General features: G+C 39.0%; 2 protein-coding genes across 2 annotated transcripts; both read right to left on the bottom strand.

Moving 5' to 3' along the window:
- Nucleotides 1–256: 256 nt before the first annotated feature.
- Nucleotides 257–5,282, bottom strand: LOC111345518 (uncharacterized). The gene is made up of 5 exons (XM_088730440.1): nt 5,049–5,282; nt 4,301–4,480; nt 2,912–3,276; nt 1,594–1,794; nt 257–1,098 (listed from the first exon to the last, which is right to left on the bottom strand). The coding sequence occupies exons 2-5, from the start codon at nt 4,473–4,475 to the stop codon at nt 760–762; spliced, it is 1,080 nt and encodes a 359-aa protein (XP_088586566.1). The 5' UTR covers nt 4,476–4,480; nt 5,049–5,282; the 3' UTR covers nt 257–759.
- Nucleotides 5,283–5,745: 463 nt separating this feature from the next.
- LOC111345516 (splicing factor 3B subunit 4) lies at nt 5,746–14,571 on the bottom strand. Its single transcript, XM_088730439.1, has 9 exons — nt 14,430–14,571; nt 12,992–13,075; nt 12,156–12,301; nt 11,385–11,513; nt 10,508–10,688; nt 9,742–9,972; nt 8,963–9,186; nt 7,565–7,739; nt 5,746–6,579 (listed from the first exon to the last, which is right to left on the bottom strand). Exons 1-9 carry the CDS (start codon nt 14,461–14,463, stop codon nt 6,533–6,535), a joined length of 1,251 nt encoding a protein of 416 aa, XP_088586565.1. The 5' UTR covers nt 14,464–14,571; the 3' UTR covers nt 5,746–6,532.
- Between the last annotated feature and the right edge of the window lie 1,332 nt (nt 14,572–15,903).

Below are 15,903 nucleotides of genomic sequence, written 5' to 3'. Positions count from 1 at the left end.
ATCATATACCTTTTCTCGACAAAGAAGGTTTGTACATAATGATAAATTCAATTATCGTCCTCCTGCGAAACAGAGATGTCACTTACCTTAGCCTGGGTCGCCATTGCCTCACTTTTAAATCTCTGTGTCTATAACATTCCTTTCTTTTTGTACTTTGTTATTTCGTTTGCCCCATGGCAAGTTAGTAAAGATATCAACTCGTTCCTTCAGTTTTAACACCTCTTCATTAAAAGAAAGCTAGTTCGCATAAATGATTAATGATTTGAACCTTTGAAGTCTTTCTATTTAGCTTTGGATCCGAGATAAATATGGAAGGTATAGAAACGATATGCATGACAAACATTTCAATAAGTTTGTTAAAATTGCAGCATCATATGTAAAATAAAAATGTTCATATTCAGATTGCTATGAATTTATTTCTTATTATTGTCAAGCTGCCAATTTCAACTCTTTCGCCGGATGTCGCCATCAATAACTTATTGTCATTTCATTTGCGGCGGTTATGAACAGTTTTGCTACCAGAAAGGTAAACATGCTTCTCTAATTTTCGTTTTTATTCATCATTTTTTTTTCTCTGTGCTTCGTATAAGTTTAAAGTAAACCTATCACAGGCACGCTGTTTTTCCACTCCCTCAAACTCTTCTGAGTCAGCTTACTTCATTTCTGAACATAATTATCCTCGTCTTGCAACGGTCTATTTTTGATTATCATTATCTTTGTCTTTTACGATCATCGTCCTTTCATGGACAGTGGCAAACGTTAGTTGGGATATTCATCAAATGAATATTCCTTCAAAAAAGCGAACTTCTTCATTTGTTTGGTGACACGCTCCTTTTGCTCCTCGGTCCATATTACTTTGTCTCTTGTCACCGAGGGAACTCCATACAGGATACTGCTACATTTTTCAAAGTAATCTTCAGAACAAGTGACTCCTAAATGGTCGCACAATCTCTGCAACGTTTCTCTGGGCTTCAACACTGTATTGTGTCCTTGAATGTCAATGACAGCATTCCCGTAACGTTCCCTAATGTGTTGGTTAGCGGCCACCAAGCTGAAATACTGCCTAATAGCTAAGTCGAGTTCGCTCGTCATATTTACCTGTTATATATAAGAGACGAAGAAGAAACGGTAATGTTGTCTTCGTAATGGAGAGTAAAAATAAAGATATATTTTTGTTGTTTTACGCGTTTACAGAGTAGGGAAGAGGATTCCGCTCCTTCAAAATTCCCTTTCCAAACCTTTATCAGAAGAGAAAATGCCTTCGTGAACTATGGGCAGCCCCAGTAAAAAAAAATGTTTTTGGCAGAGATTTATTTGCTTTTGTGCTTAGACGATGCTGCAATGTTTTCTTTATCTATCTGCATTAATTGTTGCGCAAAGGATAATGTTAAGATGCGTACAAAGCGTAAGCTCATATGATTTTCGTTGTTAAAATAATAATTCCTTTTGTTTGATTTCAACCCATTTTTCCTTTATTGATATAACATATACAATCTAATATGTAATATAAGCAAAAAGACGCCAAACATGGAAGTTCTATTTTATAAGTAATTTATAAGGATGTGCATGAATCTTCATATTTCTGTAACTTACTGTTACTCCATCTTCTTTTACAACGTCACGCGACTCTGTAGCGCGGAGCATGATGGTTGCTATGTTGTCAAAGGGGTTTCTGATGACGTGGATGAATTTTATCGGTATTTGAAGAGCTTCGTGAATTTCATAAAGGGTGCTCCAATGATTTTTAGTCTTCAATGCATTTGCAGTGCCACCGCCCTTCTTGTCGCCAATTACCTATTCAATAGGATTGAAATAACTAATCAACGATTATTCGCCGTGGGAGAAGTAAATATTGTTTAATAATCCCCGAAACGAAGTCGGGGAAATTATTTATCAAACCTCACTAAACCTGAGGCGAATATTTTTTTAGTACAAGTACTCACGTACTTTCGAATTCCGTGTTAAATTCTGTACTTTGTGAAAAAGCATTAGAGCATATTTTTCTCTTATTACGTTAATTACTCGGTTTCAAGATAAGCAAACAGTTTTCACAGCTTTAGTTATAATAATAATAATAGTAATAATAATGATAATAATAATATTAGAGATCGATTTCTATAGCGCATTTCCATGTAAATGCTCTAATGCGCTCTACAACACTGTGCGGGGGACTTTTCCAGACTGCCGGCGGCAGTTTAGAATTAATAAAGGAGAAATTCTGCAGATGCCCACTCCCCCCATTCCCAGTAAACAGGCCAGACAACATCACAGTAATTCTCGTGATGTGGGTTCTTTAATGTCCCCTGCCGAAATTAACTCATTGATAGGTGCAGGAGACGGAGCAATGTGAGTGAAGCGTCTTGCTTAAGGACACAACGTCAAGCCCCAGCCAGGACTTGAACCCGGGCCATCTGACCGAGAGTCCAGCGCACTGGACTACTCACGCCTCGCGCCTATTTTATTTATTCAGCCAAAAACCTCATATTTTCTTTTGAAAAGTTTTCCGCCAAACTCAGTAGCATCTGTTGGGCTCTTCGCAATTTATTCTTTCGCATGTATCGCTCCCTCGGAAACATTGACAAAACATGGGGCAGCCTTCTTGAAATTTAGTCCTCTTGCTTTAATCACTTTGTCCGAGGCGATTATAATGAGACATGACGCAATCCTCGACCAATCAGAGTGCGCACATCTCTATAATTACCTGAGCAACTACACTAATTATAAAAAAGAATTTTCATAAAAGTAAGTCTGTCGTTTCACTTAGTGATACACATCTGTGGCTCGAAGGTTACATTTCAGTTTTTGTGTTATTGACTACATTTTGACTTGCGGGATCCACAAATGAACAGGTACACTTTAACGTGGACTATATTTTAGAAAATAGATGAAAGAGCTTCTATGACGCACTCACCTTGATTCTTTTAAAATATCTTCCTTGCCATAGGCCGGGCACTTGGTAGCTGTATCTGACATTCAAAAGGGAGCTATTAGCACGGCGTCCAAATGTAGCGTCCTTTACTGAAAACTCATGAAGCTCATAAAAGAGTTGATACTTCTTAAAGTTTTTCTCAACCTCTGTTGACGAGTGGAATTTTTCTTGCCAAGTTCGAAGCACGTGGTATTCATTAGCGATGATGATTTCTGGATGCGCGTCTAAGATGGCCGCTACAAGGCTGTGACTGCTGCGAGGATATCCGATAAACATCACAAACGTCTCCACTCCGTCGTACAGTTTGAAAAGACCCTCTGCAGAAGAACTGAGCGTGCTAGGCACCTCTGAAATCAAACCAGATTAATTATGCTTTTCGATTGTTCACACATTCTTTTCCTACTTTGTACCAGGCCCATGTCTTTCCTTCCGACATGGAAAGTAGAACAACTGGGTCTTATTCATATATCCATGGAGTTATAATCAAAGCCTTCGTCGCAAAGACGTTTTTGACCACCCTTCAGCGGCGAAATTACATCCAAAATCCACCCGGTCCTAAAGAACTCTCACTTTCATACAAATGATGACCAGAGTCATATTCGAGGTCACTTGTATCTAAGAGGGAGAAAATCACAACGTCTGAGGTTCTATTCTTCGTGGGGATTCAAATTGTTCTCTTTTTTCCGTGCCAGTGATAAATACGAAGATCTCTATTTATTCCAGGACTGTTCTCGAAATGCACCTTCTTTCTTTGAAGAATTAGTTATAAATACTGTAAGTCTGAAATGGAGTAGTGGACGCATTGGGATTCAGAGGTTAGGGTTCAAAATGCCTCTCTCCACCCCCGGCCGGAGTATAAATGATTACCGGAAAATTGTCAGCGGGAAGCACTGGGGATGAATTAGTGGGCTATTCATGACGATTTTATTTTGCCTTTTTGACGAAACTCGATTTCTCTCGGTACAATTTCGATGCTTCAGCATTTAACAAAAATTACATCTGTGCTCTAAGCGTTTCTTTTTTTTTTTTTTTTTTTTTTTGGTCGATTTTTTATATTCATTGGTGGAGATAGGACATTATCTTAACTTTTTTCCTTCAGAAATTGACATAATGACCCTCTTGCTCTGACATGCAAGCCGAACTTCACTGTAAACTCCTTATTTACACCGTCGTGTTCGAATGACATATTTGAATATGGAGTCACCACAGCAACTACTTTTCCGCAATGCTTTACGTATGCAACGAGTGAAAAAAATATCTCTTTTTCCACTAGGAAAACATAGCCAAAGCGTTTCAGTTAACTAAATCACATACTAAAAGAGCATGTGCGCTGCACAGCGCTTTCATCTATAAAATTCCATCTAACTTCACCTGCTTTCGAAATAGACTCTTTGTTCTCAAGAAAGGTATTCTCCTCCGTTGGCGAGCACATCTGCAGGAAGACACTGTAAGCTCCACTTTCTGATTTGTTGATCACGCAATAAAATAGCAAAGCAGAGCAGATCAAAACTGTTGCATACAGCAGCGAACATTTCATCTTGAGCATTATTTCTGGAAATTCAAGAGAGGAAAGAGTTATCAAAGCATGGCTAATATCTATGGTTTACCATGTGTATGTTTTCCTATTCTAACTTTCAACTAAATTGCTTCTTATATATAGGAAAGCGTTGATGTATAAAGCACTAATACATATTTCATAGTTAGTGTCCCAATCGAAGTTCACAAAGTCGATAGAAGTAATTCCTTATAATTTAGCTCACGATTGTCTTGTATCTATACTTTTCTCTCTTCTTAGCCTCGCCACCAATTAATGAACGTAAAACGATGATTTTTCGCAAAAGTTAGAAAACTGAATTTCGTGTTCTTAAGTTTAATTTTTATCTAGATCTCACTACTACGACTGATGATTCTGAACTTTTCAAACTACTGCTGTCGCTTCTAAATGACCTGTAACTCACAATTCGCTGCCTAGTAAACGGCGCTCTGACTATAGAACGGAACATTTCCGATTTTTCACTCGAATACATTTCCATCATTTTAAAATCCTCGTTCGTGTGAGTTCCATAGACAGCCATCGCCAACGCTATTTTTGTTCAAATCACACTTTACTCACCCTTACCTTTGACTTCTGCACTTAGCAGTTCCTCTGTTACTGCACAATATGAAGATGTAGGTTCGAAAAAAACGCAAGTTCGCTATTGTTGAGGACAGAGTTAATTGAGAGAAGACGCAACAATGACTGAAAGACTTGTGTCACTGCAGCTGTAAATTGTGCTTGGATACGTTAGTATTAAACAAATATTTGCCATTACTTGCCCTTTTACTAGTAACTAATTAACAATTGTGCATTTATCACCCGAATTGTTTTTGTTTCGTTCATCGCGTCTTTTTCTGGGAAACGTGTAGATAATTGACTAGATGAAATATTTCTACGACATAAATGGTAACAATCCCGCTAGAAGCAATTGATATAAATCTTGATGATCAAACCACTCAAACTAGGATTTAAAACAATGATTGGGGAAAACAAACAGTACTTTAAGTTTCCAAGAAGAGCCCCATGACGATTTTGAGAAATTGCCCCCTTGATTCTGTAAAAGATTGTTTTACTCCTAAATATTTGAAATTTGTGCGCCGAAACTACATGTAAGAACATTTCTCATATTGGACAAGTTCTTAGCGATCACTAGGAGATCAACCCGGAATTTTACTTAATCATTAATCGTGTGTAGTACCGACAGACTTCACTCGGCAGTTGGCATGAAAAAAAAAAACAACAACAACAATGACGACAACAGCAAGAACAAAAACAAAAATTTGTCATACTTTTTTCATTTTATTTTATTTTTTCCAAATGAATGAAACTACCAAGGGGAGGGTCAAGTTGGCAAGAAAGGAGGCAATTAAATTCGAAGTTAATCCAACAATTGAAAAAGAAAAGTGTACTGTGAAGGGTTGGTTGCTATGCAACTCATAAAGAGCATTGAAATTCCTTAGCCTCTCGCCTGAGACATTCTGATTGCACGCTTGGGAAAAAAAACCACTGCAATTTAATGCTATAAAGCAACCTTTGTGAACTTCATCGCTGATCACTTCAAAGTAAGAGATTCACCAGCGACACAGGTGTTTGAAAGCTTGCAAACCCATGACTGTTGCATAGGGAAAGAGATTTATGGCCAACGATCTTGAGAAAACCGCAGCGAAATATGGTTTTGCTGACAGAAAATTGTGTTTTCAGACTTCGCAATTATTCGTTTCTTACTTCGAATTCGCCTTTGCCTTTTTTGTACTCGAGAACGTTGTAGTACAAAGTAAATCTAAAACATGGTTGTTTTAGAAGAAGAATCTGTTTGTAAATAAAAGTGTCTCGTATCTTGAGGAACATCACTGTTTTACCGTATTTTTCTTAGTTCGGTCTTTTGTTAACCTTACAAGACACTGCACATATACGGTACATAGCCTCTTAAAAGAGACTACGTTGTTTCGTACATCTTCGCAGGTTCATACGATGAAAATTACTACAATTGCAAAAATCTGACGCTCTTTCTAACATCATCTGATCCTAGAACACGTGACACGTATGGATTGACATCCGGGCCTAGCTCACTGATGATGCGGAGGGGGCCCAAAGCGAGGAGGTGGGAAAGGACCTGAGGAAGGAACAGAAATTCGTTTTATCATTATTATTAATTATTAATCATTATTAATCATTATTTATTACCATCATTATTATTAGCTCATGACTGTGCACAGATGCACAATTTCTCTCAACATGACAATCTCATTTCTGATTGCACAATGCCGCGAAGAGAATTTTTGAAGTCAACCGCATAGGGTTACGACAGGTCAACCTTACCACTGACCCACCAATGCAAATTTTAAAGACATGTCAATTTGATTCAAATTGGAAAAAAAAAGGTCGTCTTGAAAACAGAAAAATTGGAGGAAAAAGTCTGTCCAATTACTTACTAAATCAATGCAATTCATTGATCACTCAATTCATTACTGAACTGGCTTGCACCGTGATGGGCCCTTTCACTCCCGACATCTCATTTCTAACTCTCCTTACTATATGCTATACAATTTTTTTGATGTTTGTTTGGAGAATTCGTTATTTAATCGAACAATAATCCCCCCAATGATATTTTCCTCAAGTCTCATCACTCGTCTGCTTGTTTTTGTATTAATACAGTGTGGAGAAATTCTATCTTGGTCACTCATAGAAGTGAAAGGGTGAACAATACCAGACTCTATAAGTTTTCTTTGCCAGTGCACGTGACACTTCTATCTCAGTATACATGAACCACATACACTACTCAAGATATCCAAGTACTGTTACAGAAGTTTGCCAAAAATTGCAGCCTGCCAGTGCACACATATTTAACAGAGTGTGTACCCTGCATTAAAGTGAGGCCAATCTGGGAATATGACTGGATCAATCAAAATGTTGGCCCCAACAGATGCCGCCATCACACAGGCAATTTGTTTCCATTTCTCACTTGAAGACTGCCTTTCATTTGCAAAGTCTTTGATGCCTTTGACTACCACCCATTCTGTCTTAAAATTGCAGCCTGCCAGTGCACAGATATTTAACAGAGTGTGTACCCTGAATGCCCATCAAACAGCATCACTAACCTCGAGGAGGCATCCCAAAGGGCATGGGAGGAGGCCCTAAAAGACTTGGTATTCCGCCTGTTGGTCCCATATCATTTGGCGGGTGTGGTCTGTTACCAGGAGGTTGGAACTGTGAATGAGGCGGCCTTGGTAGAAGACCACTTTGATCTGATGATGGCCCTTGCCCAAGAAGAGGCTATTGGAATACAAAGTAATAATAGGCATTTATTAAACCAGATAGGTACCCAAAGATTCAGTTCTTTATAATTTTTTTTTCTGCAGGGACCCATTGGACAAATTCCCTCTTCTTTTTTCAATTACTTCATTTGGTATATTCCACACACACACAAATAGTGCTCTTAGGGCATGCTGATTGGTAGTTTGGAAGTAATTTGCAACTTTTTAACTCCGAGCAGCCGAGAACACAAAATTGCACCTTAGAGTTTAATTTACAACCACTTATTGGTACGTGTATGTGAACACACCAGTAACTTGTTAACTAAGGTTTTTGATTGTGTGGTACATCAGTAAAGCGTATGTTCAAGAGTGCATACTAGCACAGGTAGTATGCAAGAGTGCATACTAGCACAGGTAGTATGCAAGAGTGCATACTAGCACAGGTAGTACACAAGAGTGCATACTAGCACAGGTAGTATGCAAGAGTGCATACTAGCACAGGTAGTATGCAAGAGTGCATACTAGCACAGGTAGTACGCAAGAGTGCATACTAGCACAGGTAGTATGCAAGAGTGCATACTAGCACAGGTAGTATGCAAGAGTGCATACTAGCACAGGTAGTATGCAAAAGTGCATACTAGCACAGGTAGTATGCAAGAGTGCATACTAGCACAGGCAGTATGCAAGAGTGCATACTAGCACAGGTAGTATGCAAGAGTGCATACTAGCACAGGTAGTATGCAAGAGTGCATACTAGCACAGGTAGTATGCAAGAGTGCATACTAGCACAGGTAGTATGCAAAAGTGCATACTAGCACAGGTAGTATGCAAGAGTGCATACTAGCACAGGCAGTATGCAAGAGTGCATACTAGCACAGGTAGTATGAAAGAGTGCATACTAGCACAGGTAGTACGCAAGAGTGCATACTAGCATAGGTAGTACGCAAGAGTGCATACTAGCACAGGTAGTATGCAAGAGTGCATACTAGCACAGGTAGTACGCAAGAGTGCATACTAGCACAGGTAGTATGCAAGAGTGCATACTAGCACAGGTAGTATGCAAGAGTGCATACTAGCACAGGTAGTATGCACTTCCAACCCCTTAAAAAAAAAACTTGGCAATGCTTACAAGAAATAATCATGGTCAGCAATTAATGATCCAGAGTAACGTGAAGTAGCTATCAAACCATTGTGTCGCCTGAAAAACCAGACACTGACAGAATATCCGTACATCATACTGACCTGAGGTGGTGGTGGCATATTTGGTGGCACAGGTGGCATAAACTGACCTCCCTCCATTGGAGGGGGTGGAGGTGGCATTTGGCCCGGTGGGCCGAGCGCACCAGGTGGGGGTGGGGGTGGTAGTTGGTCAGGATGTCCGGGCATCATAGGCATGCCAGGCATTCTTGGAGGGAACATTCCTGGTGGTGGGAAGCCAGGTGGCATCATGCCTGGGGGAGGCATACCTAGACGAAGGAAAAAAAAAAGAAAAATGTCAAGAAATGGTGTATGCACAAATGCATGCTGTACTTATCGACCAAAAAGGATGGCTACATAGGAAATTGTTTGGCTTAAGTTAACAGCAAATACACTTAGCATAGTGTGGCCATGGCAGGTCTAGCCTTGACAGATTCTCCTAAGCATCCTCTAAGCTGGGGTTGAGTGATGGGCAGATCGCCCCAGCTGACATCATAGAACTAGATTATACAAGTAGACACCTTCAACTAGACTATGAGCAGCCCCTCCTTTAGGCAAAGTACATTGCCCAAGTCAAAAAAAAATTCAGTGAAAAAATTGATGTTAGCATGCTACGTGGAACTCTGGAGGTGAGGCACCTTTCTCAGAGTGTTCTGCTCTGCACCTAATACATGCCAGGTTCAAAGCTAAGAAATCAAAATTTCAACTTATATTGAAATGTGCCATTAGGCACAAAGGAGATCAGTGAGTTGTTGCAATCTTAAGATCTATACTACTGTAAGTGCACTGACAGTCAACCACTGCAATCATATGGGACACCTTACCAGGGGGAGGCATTCCAGGTGGAACAGGTGGCATTGGTGGTGCACCTGGAGGCATGTTGGGCATATTTGGCATAGAAGAAGGGGGAGGTACTGCCATGACTGCCGGAGGCATGATTGAGGTAACTGCTGGTGGTGCTACAGAAGCAGCAGCAGGAGTCGGAGGTGCATCTGCAAACAGCTGATGAGGTCTGTCAGCTTGTGCCAGAGGATTCTGTGCTGCCAATAGACGCTCTTAAAACAGAATAGCAATTGAGAGAAAACTCATGTCAATTTGAATGGCATGTGGGTTGAATGCTCTAATTAGCCTCTTGGGGGTATTAACTTCTACAGCTTACAGGAGATTATCAAACATCTACAGCTTACAGGAGATTATCAAATTTGAGGGACTCATTACCAGGGGAGGGGGATTCAGCAAACAGGAATATTTTCATAGATTTTGTCAAGGAGGTAGGGGGGGGGGGGAAAGCTTATTAGAGGCAGTGGGTGTCTTAGAAACTTGCCACTCTAAACTACAGGAGGGTGCTTTTTTACAGAGACTAGCTCATTAAGGTAATAAGGGTGCCACATAACCAGAGGAAAGAATTTTATCCTGTCAATATCTTAGAAAGAAATTTCATCAGAACGAAAAGTAGTGTAAAGTGCTAGTACATTTACAAGTTTACTTTCAGTGTATGATATGAAGATAAAATCACAGTTAAATATTTTCATGGGCACTGTACATGAACAATGCATGTAAAAGACATTAATTTTAAATGTACTGCTGTACCTGCTGCAGACCCATGCCTTTCACCCTTTGATTCCTTCTTAAAGGCATAAGAAATTGTGATTGGTCGATTGCACAAGTACTGCCCATTCATTGCTTCCATAGCAGCATCAGATGCTTCAAAACTTGCAAAGTTGATGAATGCAAAGCCCTTGGAGTTACCAGTCTCGGGATCCCGCATAATCTGCATTTTAAAGGACATTCACAAATGAGATACAGTGCCGCTCAAAAGTAATCAAGTATCAAGGATCGAGGGTCATGATTTGAGGCTCAAGTATTGAGGTTTGAGACACTCGAAGAACTTTTTGAGGATCTCAATCTGCAGTATTGAGAAAATGATTTCATTATTGCATGCAAAACAATAGCGAAGGACAAAGTGCTTAAAATGTGGCTCTTCTTTAAATGTACAGACAGTTCGCACACATGTACACTTACATTACTGTACATAATTTAGGAATGATTGATTACAATAATATTTCATGTAGCTGTAATGTAATCAACATTAAAATCAAAATAGAGAATCACATGAACGCAGCATACTGTCAGCTTACAGTATTCTCTCAATCAACTTTATTTGTAAAATAAAATCCAGAAAAATGGATCATTGAAGTTCATGAACAGTACTGGCAGTACCTGTGTCAAAATTCTATAAAGACTGTGGGTAATTTAAGGCACTTGTTATGCTGTAGTTCAAGTAAAATTTTATAAAATAATTAATGCATAAATCTGCTATCTTGCAGGCCTTTAACATGCATAATGATTATGCAAACATACAGCTGTGTACAGTAGTAACATTGGAACCTTTGCAAAACAAAATTCTAATTACCATTCATTTTTAAGCAGCTCTTTGCATGTAGTAACATCATGTTAAATGTATTACCTTAGGGGTTTGAAGAATAACTCCAAAAGCACTGAATGTGTCATACAACAGTTTCTCATCAATCTCTGGATCAAGATTGCCAATAAAAATGTTGGCACCCACATCAAGGTTCTTATTGTGTGCTGATGCCTTAAATATCAAAGCAAATAGAGACAAGTTCACTTAGTACGGCTGTACCTAAAGACTAAAAGGACTTAATTTTCTTAAGAAAAACTGATCACATCTGATCAGTTCTTTTTCGACCAATTATTGTACATGTATACAGAAAATACCATAACACAACTTGGAGAGATTATCTTACTACAAGTAAACAGCATCGTACGAGCGCCTGTACTTCTCCAGAAGCAGGGTTCTGGTTTTTGTTTTTACCAGCTGTTCAAGCAAATAAGTAAATGTTACTGGCTATTTCACTGAGACATGGGACTGAAATATTTACCAAAGTTATCCAACATTTTTTTCAATATTTTTTGTCTCCTTCCAGCCAAACTTGTGAAGATATCTGCATGTATCACACATGGAGTACCAAGCAACCATTAGACTGAAAAATAAGTTAGTAGTCTCTTTCGGGTTCCACTGGTTTATTACCACAGTTACAATTTGCGCTCAGGCTCACAATCGTATCAGGCCTCCACTGGCAAATGCAAACGATTTAATGATTTTGTATCCGTCAAATTTCAAAATATATGTTGCGACCGCCCCCTGTAATTCAGTTGTTACTGCAATAGGGTTGAATAAACAATTGATTGATTTAATCATAGAGGCCTGCTGTACCTTGTTCACTCTAATTGGCTTGCCATATACTTTTATCATGTTCATCACTTTGATAGCATAATCTGCATCCTCTTCACCAAGGAATTCAATAAACCCATAACCTTGATGGAGCTGGGTGATACGATCTTTAGGCATGTGAACATTCACTAAAAAATAAAAGTTCACAGGTACATGTGAATAAACAGTCAGGAATTGAACCAAGTGGCTCTTAATTGGCCATAGCTTATCCTGGTTTCTTTAAAAAATAATAAAGCACACGAGAGCATTGATGACCCCCCTGGATGGCACTCTAGTCCATCAGGGTTTACCACCCAGCATTCTTGCAGGATTCCCTAACAGTTTGCCAGGATCCATTTTAATTACACAGCCAGCAGTGTGTGTGGGCAATTGTGAGCAGCTAACTTACAAAGTTTATTATTTTCTGACAGTGAGGATGATAGAGTCGCAAAAAAGCGAAGAACAAAGTTAACATTAAACGACTCCTGTGGGTTTATTGCACTATAGGTGCTACTCGATTTTGTTTTCCGGCTACCAAAATAGACAAGTCATTCTTGATTCTTATTATAGCGAAACTTTTTTTTTTTGCCATAAAATAAATCCTTTATTGACTAAGCCTGTTCAGTCAATAACACAAGACCAACAATGATGCAACAGAATAACCCCAACTGGTGTCAACACAGGACCTTTTAACCCTGAGAGTACAGTTCACTACACATCTTCCACAGAGATCAGCTTTATATCACTAAGAATGCCCTCTGCATTCAGTATGGCCATAACACATCAAACTTCAATCAAGATTGCATAATACAAGATCAAAACTTCAGACTTTCACTCACCAACTGGTCCAGCTTGAAGAAACAGTTCCCACAGAAGGGTCTCTGCAACTTTTTCATCTAATCCACCGACATAAATAGTGGCATCTGAAAAAAAAAAAACAACAAAAGATTTGTCTGCCTGTTTTGTCAATTTTTTAAACATGAAGTCTGCATTCGACTCTTCTGATAGACACAAAATAATTATTTCTTAAACAGTAAATTCCATTTCTTCATTAAGACTGTAAGCTATTTCTTTTACTAGGAAAAGGGTTTTTCAGTTACATAGAGGTAATTTCAGACTACAGCACTTAAGTCTGGATCTTGTAAGCAGTGAAACAGCTCTCTGTTAATAACTTTAAAATGCTGTATAGAAATCATCCTCTCAAATGTCAGTCATAGTTCTAAATTTCCAACTAAGTTTCACATAATAATCATATCTATTTTTTTCCGACTTTTCTGTAAGAAATTTTTAATGCAACATCTCCACTCTGTTTTCATAATACTTCTTGCCTTGTGAATTAGTTGAGTCTTAATTATTGTTTGTTTCCTTTGTTCCTTTCTTTACTTGTAAGTAAGCAGCAGCCAACTCAAAAGCTCTGCTACTTTGGCTGTTGCACACTAATTAAAAAATTGTATATATATTCTATAGCTTCTATTATTTGTTTTCTATACTTGTTTTTTTTTCTTGCTTTTTTTTCTTCTACCTGAATAGTGTGAATAAAAATGTTGATGTTGTTGTTGCACGTACAAACAATGCAAATATTGAGTACATCAAGATTTAGTCTGAACAAGCAGAGAATTTGAGCAGCAAACCATGTAACTTTAACCCTAACACGAAAATCCTCGTAAAACACGACTTTTACGCGATTAAAATTGCTGGCGATGAAAAGATGCGCAGATCTCGAAAATCGCTCGTCGCCAGCCTATGAGGGAGACCGTTAGTTTTCGTATGATGTTCACCGTGTCGTTCAAAGAAAGGACGACAAAATATTCAAAACTTAAAGAAAGAACAGTTATAGCTTTTGAAATAAGGGACTCTTACGCTTCTTCTGTGCTTAGCAGTCCCCTTGTGTTTTCAAGACTTGATATCTGGACGCAGTAAGGTTATCTCTATGAGCATGAATAGGAACTCAACGAAAGGTCTTCGCACCTCGGGTGTGTTGAGAAAGATCGGCCTGAGCACACTACCACAAATAGCGAAGGATTGCTGCTTTTACTGATCTCAGGATTCACCGTGACGTTAGATCTTCCTTAGCGAGCTAGTGTTTTACAAGTCAAGATCGAAGGAACGATCAAACGTACGTTCTGAATACGATAGTTGTTAGTGTGGTAATCATTGAGTAAATGGACATCGTAGAGACGAAATGACAAATAGCTTGACAGTGATGTCTTAAATGCTTGGCATAAGCAAGATATGAGAAAAAAGCGATCTGAAAAAGAAATAAACTTTGCAGATTACCTTGATTACGCTCGGCTATCGGTCCGGCCGCCATGCTGAAATTATCACCTTCCCAGCAAACCCCGCGGGGAAGATGCAAACAACCGCTGGTCAAGAATTACACGGGGAACCATGCGAATAGCCGCTGTTCAAGAGTACTGCCTCGTTTTTTCCAATTAAACTATATCTCGTCACTATAGACCCTCTATACGTGTGCAAGGATTTGTTACAGGTCAGTGTGTTGGATTGGAATTGCAGTTTTCGCCTTTGGCTCCTCCAGTATTCCAGATCATCAGGCTATGGGAAGGAGCGATCGACAGAAAAACGACGAGGAAGGGCGGAATGGGGGGGAGGGGTCGGGGAAGGGATACGGTGACTCTGCCGGACATTCTCTCGCCCACTCATGTATTCGTCTCCATTACCAACAGAAACCTGAGACATACTACTTTTGCCCCATAGGATTTTATGCGTTTCTTCTAAAGTAGGTGACACGGTTTGGCACCCAGCAGGTTTGGTAGATTTAAAAACGAATAATTTCTCACAAAAATAGAATGAAGCACTACATTACAGCATCACGGTAGTAAAGATGCTCCTTCACTGGGAGCCAGCGTAGTTCCTTTGGTGTAGTTCACCTTCTCTAATTACGTTATTATAATTGACACCTCGTGATTGTGAGTTCCGTCTCGTTCACGCTCAAGAAGAAATAATTATTGCTGTGCAGCGTAAAGCGTTGCTTTAGAGCTTAAAACAGTTCATAGCCAAGTATTCATTGCAATAAAACAAGCTATTTATAGAAGGTGCTTACATACATACATACTTTATTACCACTTCCCCAAAGAGTATTTTCAGAGGCAATACAATTTGTGAATTCACTTTGTGAATCGGTTAATGTGTTTAAACGCCGCCTTAGGTCTCGCCTCTAAAGCAACCTTAGCACTTCCGCTAATGTTAATGTTTAGCTTAATTGTTTAATTAATTTTTAACCTTAATTGTATTGCCTCCGAAAATCCTCTTTGGGGAAGTGGTAATGAGGTATGTATGTATGTAAGCACCTTCTATAATAGCTTCTATAATAGCGCGAGTAATGGGATAAAGATTTAAAGGCGCACGAGAACATTTTCACCGAGTGGATATTGACCTCTCGTGGGTCGCGAGCGTGGGCTTTGTCTAAAAAACTAAATCTCGTTTCATGTGAGCTGAGAGCGTCAACACGATTAATTGACAATGAAAAGTAATCATAAGAAAACAATCTATCACTGTTCAAATCTGATATCAGACTCGTGTAGTGTTAGTTATTATTTTCATGTTTCGTTTTCTTTCGCGGCTGGCCTTTGAATAACAGCATTAATTTTATCCGGTCGGGGTTATCTTAGACCCTCCAAATTTTCGGTAAAAATTGACCAATAAAATTAAAACCGGGAGATTTTTTTTTTTTTGTATTAGTTTCCCTAAAGCTTTATTGGCCAGTTGACGTCTAATATAACAAGATACTGGC

This window comes from Stylophora pistillata, chromosome 8 (assembly GCF_964205215.1).
Source record: "Stylophora pistillata chromosome 8, jaStyPist1.2, whole genome shotgun sequence".
Classification (NCBI taxonomy): Eukaryota; Metazoa; Cnidaria; class Anthozoa; order Scleractinia; family Pocilloporidae; genus Stylophora; species Stylophora pistillata.
The sequence above is the reverse complement of the archived record's forward strand: the minus strand, read 5'-3'. Positions and strand labels throughout refer to the sequence as shown.

Bases quoted from the DNA above. Each gene is read 5' to 3' on its own strand.
- LOC111345518 (XM_088730440.1), bottom strand. From the start codon at position 4,475: ATGCTCAAGATGAAATGTTCGCTGCTGTATGCAACAGTTTTGATCTGC. The intron at 1,795-2,911 runs GTGAGTGCGTCA...CCTATTGAATAG, and splicing joins GATATTTTAAAAGAATCAAG to GTAATTGGCGACAAGAAGGG. The intron at 1,099-1,593 runs GTAAGTTACAGA...TATATATAACAG, and splicing joins TAAAAGAAGATGGAGTAACA to GTAAATATGACGAGCGAACT.
- LOC111345516 (XM_088730439.1), bottom strand. From the start codon at position 14,463: ATGGCGGCCGGACCGATAGCCGAGCGTAATCAAG. The intron at 13,076-14,429 runs GTAATCTGCAAA...TTTTTTTTTCAG, and splicing joins GATAGCCGAGCGTAATCAAG to ATGCCACTATTTATGTCGGT. The intron at 11,514-12,155 runs GTACAGCAGGCC...TTGATATTTAAG, and splicing joins AGCCAATTAGAGTGAACAAG to GCATCAGCACACAATAAGAA.